The sequence below is a fragment of the Notothenia coriiceps genome, unplaced genomic scaffold (genome assembly GCF_000735185.1).
Source record: "Notothenia coriiceps isolate Sejong01 unplaced genomic scaffold, NC01 NC01_scaffold00031489, whole genome shotgun sequence".
NCBI lineage: Eukaryota > Metazoa > Chordata > Actinopteri > Perciformes > Nototheniidae > Notothenia > Notothenia coriiceps.
In genome coordinates this window covers 46,211-49,480 of record NW_011364190.1, presented here as the reverse complement: position 1 = coordinate 49,480, position 3,270 = coordinate 46,211, and the positions used below count along the sequence as shown (strand labels likewise).

The 3,270-nt window shown below is 45.7% G+C and overlaps 1 protein-coding gene across 1 annotated transcript; it reads right to left on the bottom strand.

Moving 5' to 3' along the window:
- Window positions 1-122: 122 nt before the first annotated feature.
- klhl34 (kelch-like family member 34) lies at window positions 123-3,061 on the bottom strand. Its single transcript, XM_010787924.1, has one exon. The coding sequence runs from the start codon at window positions 2,500-2,502 to the stop codon at window positions 703-705; it is 1,800 nt and encodes a 599-aa protein (XP_010786226.1). The 5' UTR covers window positions 2,503-3,061; the 3' UTR covers window positions 123-702.
- Between the last annotated feature and the right edge of the window lie 209 nt (window positions 3,062-3,270).

The window sequence follows — 3,270 nt, the reverse complement described above, 5'->3', positions numbered from 1 at the left end:
GGGGGGGGGGGGGGGGGTCAGCTCCAGCTCATGCAAAGACAGAGCTGGAGTGAGGCAAAATGAGGCATGGCTAAAATGCATCTGTTTGGTATTTTGAAAAATAAAACTTATAAATATACCTTCTATAGGTATGGCCCTACAATATATTATTCAAATATAGCATGATAGGTCCCCTTTAATCAATATTCATAGACTAAGGTAGGTTAGCATAAATGTGGTACGAAGGAAGAAAAGCTAGCCTTGCTTGTTTTGTCAAAGTGAAACATGAACACAATCTGCCTACAAGCTCCTCTAATACTCAAATTGTAGGCTATGTGATATGTATAATCCATACAAGAACCAAAGAGTAAAAATAATGCTCAGCTAATGATGTTAAGCTAACGTTAGCTTCATGATTAACAGTCTATAACAGTATCTGGCTTCCTTCCCATCACATTTATAAAAATAAATAATAAGTAAAAGAGTAAGTTAAGAAAAAATATAAATGTATTTTGAAATGTACTTGTTTGAAATGTTCCTAAATATCCTGGAATAATTGACATCTGTTCTCGTCTATTTAGGCAGGACATTGATTTCATGTCTGAAACTAAATAGTTTTAGTTTCCTTAAAAGTTATCATGTGTGCTCGGCTTTCATAATGTTGAGATTGTTCTGCTATTAGTGAAAATTGTCTCACTTTCATGTGTATATATTATGCACTCTTTAGTCTGGTAGCGACAGCAGTGTGCACTCAGTCCCAGTGAGAGGTTTTGGGAGTTGGCTGATCTCTCTCCAAAGATCTTTCTTCGTATCGTACTCCAACACACTTTTTACAATCACCTCTTGTCCATCACTCCATCTCCTTCCACCAAACACCAGCAGATTCCCAGACATCATTGACACCATCCCGTAGTTGAAGGAGCCAATGAGAAGTGGTCGGAGGCGGGTCCAGTTGTCCACCTGTGAATCATATTTTTCAATATCGCAGAAAGGCTCGTACATTCCCAACAAGGCGTAGATTTGGCCTTGGGCGGTTGCTAGACGGTGACTGAACCTGGCGATGGACATTGGCGCTCGCTTCTCCCAGACTCTTCCCTTGAGGTCCCAGAACATTACTTCTCTGCTGCTCTCTCTTTGTTCATCCTGGTAATCACCATGGTTACTACCGTCCTGGTTGCCTGGCAGACCACCTGACACGTAGATGCCGTTATTAAGCACAGCAGAAGCGTGCCCGTAAAGGGGACAAGGCAAAGATGCTCCTCTTCTCCATGTTCCTGTCGCCATGTCGTAAAACTCAACAGAAGCTACAGAGGTGTGTGTGTTGTCTTCTGGTTGTGTGTGTCGTCCCCCAATGACATAAATAGCATCCTCCACAACGCAGCAGGTGAACTTCTCCCTCCTCTCCCTCATGGACTCTACTGTCTCCCAGCAGTCAAAGCGGGTATCATAGCGCCACACCTGGTTGGATGTTGACACGATGACAGACTTTTTCCCATTCTCATCTCCCTCTTTCACTTCCTCTCCTCCAATCACGAAAAGGAAACCTCCCACTGAGCACACGCAGTGATTTCTCAGTCGGAGCGGGAGACTGGAACTCAGAGATGAAAACTTCCTTCTTCTAGGATCAAACTTCAGCATCTGCTGTTCCGGCCAATCAGGGCTGGATCCTCCACCCACAAGCAGCACACAATTGGGCGAAGCTCTGAGTGTCGACTGTTTGCTTTGTCTGATTGGCTGAGCTGAACCCATCCTGTGGTACTCCAATGCTCGAGTAAGCTGACTTCTGACAAGAGGTGTGGCCATGGCTTTGTGGGTGTGGCTAAGACTGGTGAGGTCAGAGGGGGCTACCAATCCAAAGCGCAGATGACTCAGCAAAAGATTTGATTTCAGCAAAGGGAGGGGCCCATTCATATCCAGCCAATCCAAAGCAAGCTTTATGAGCTCCTGTTCTTTGACACCAGGTATCTCGTCTGCTTCAAGCACAGCCATCAGTGATTGGATATTCAGCCTGAGAAGGTCATCCCTGCTTTCCTGGAGCAATGTCCTCATCTCTATAGCGATGGTTTGATTGGCAGCTTCAAATGCATCTGGGAGGGAGTGATGCTCGGCCAGGTTAGCGTAGCAGCAGCAATTCAAAGGGCTCAAACTATCAGTCACAAAATGCTCACATATAGACACGGCTGTCTCCACCTGCAAATACCTGGCTGCTTCCAAGACATCAGGAAGTGACGGTGTTGATATTTTGAGCCAACCAGAATACAGGAAGTCCAAAATGGCGTCTAAACCCTCAGGTGTTATTGCCGGGAGGCTAACGGATCCCGCTAATCTCTCCAAGGTAGTCTCTCCGAACAGAGCCCAAAAATACTCACTGGAGCTGGCCAAAAGGGCACGATGACAAGGGAAACATACACCCCCAGCCTCAAGGACAACATCACACATGTTTGTCTGAGCGCGCAGGCGTTGGAAACCAGAAAGAAGTCCGGTTCTGTGGGAGGAACTGTAGAGGAGAGAGTAGCTATCCATCCAAAAGATAAGAATTGAAACGATAAGAGAATGAGAGAGAAATATTCAAAAAGGGTCAAAAGGAGGGCTGGTAAAAGCTTTGTCGGAAGGTAGCAGGAGTGAGACGGTAGTAAGGACATTGATGAGTGTTATCAAAAAATATGTAGTCCAAAAGCTGCACTAAAAAAGGTTTGACAGAAAGAAAATCTGACATTTCTAGCAGAACCGCCTAAGAGGTTTTTGAAAGCAAGGAACAGGAAATGATGAGAAAAGACAAGAGAGCTGAGAGGTCCTGCTCTGTCTGCTGCGGCGGGTATATGATACCATGATAGGACGTTTAAAAACTCTCCTCTACAATCGTAAACACAATCCTCTTTTGGCCCTTGCAACTTGTTCCGTCCCATGTCCTTCTGTCTCCTCTTTGATGTCCCAGCTCTGGTGGCTTTGTATTTGTCCGCTGCCCTTTCCTCTGTGTCCGGGAGGGAGTATCACCCAAATACATGCATCCAACATACACACCGATTGAGCAAGCAGATGCATCGATGGACACGCACGCACATACACACAGGGAGCCTGGCAGGCTTTTAGTGACTATCCCAGTGGATGAACTCATCGGTGAATACAGCTGCTATAGTCTGCAAACCAAGATTCCAGGGCACGGTTGCCACGGCACCTATCTGTGCCCTCATCGCTAGGCTACAGGAATAGAAACAGAGACACTGGACACAGGAAGTTTTGCCAAGCTGTCAAAACATTTTACAAGGGTCAAAAGAAGCATTCAACATTTAG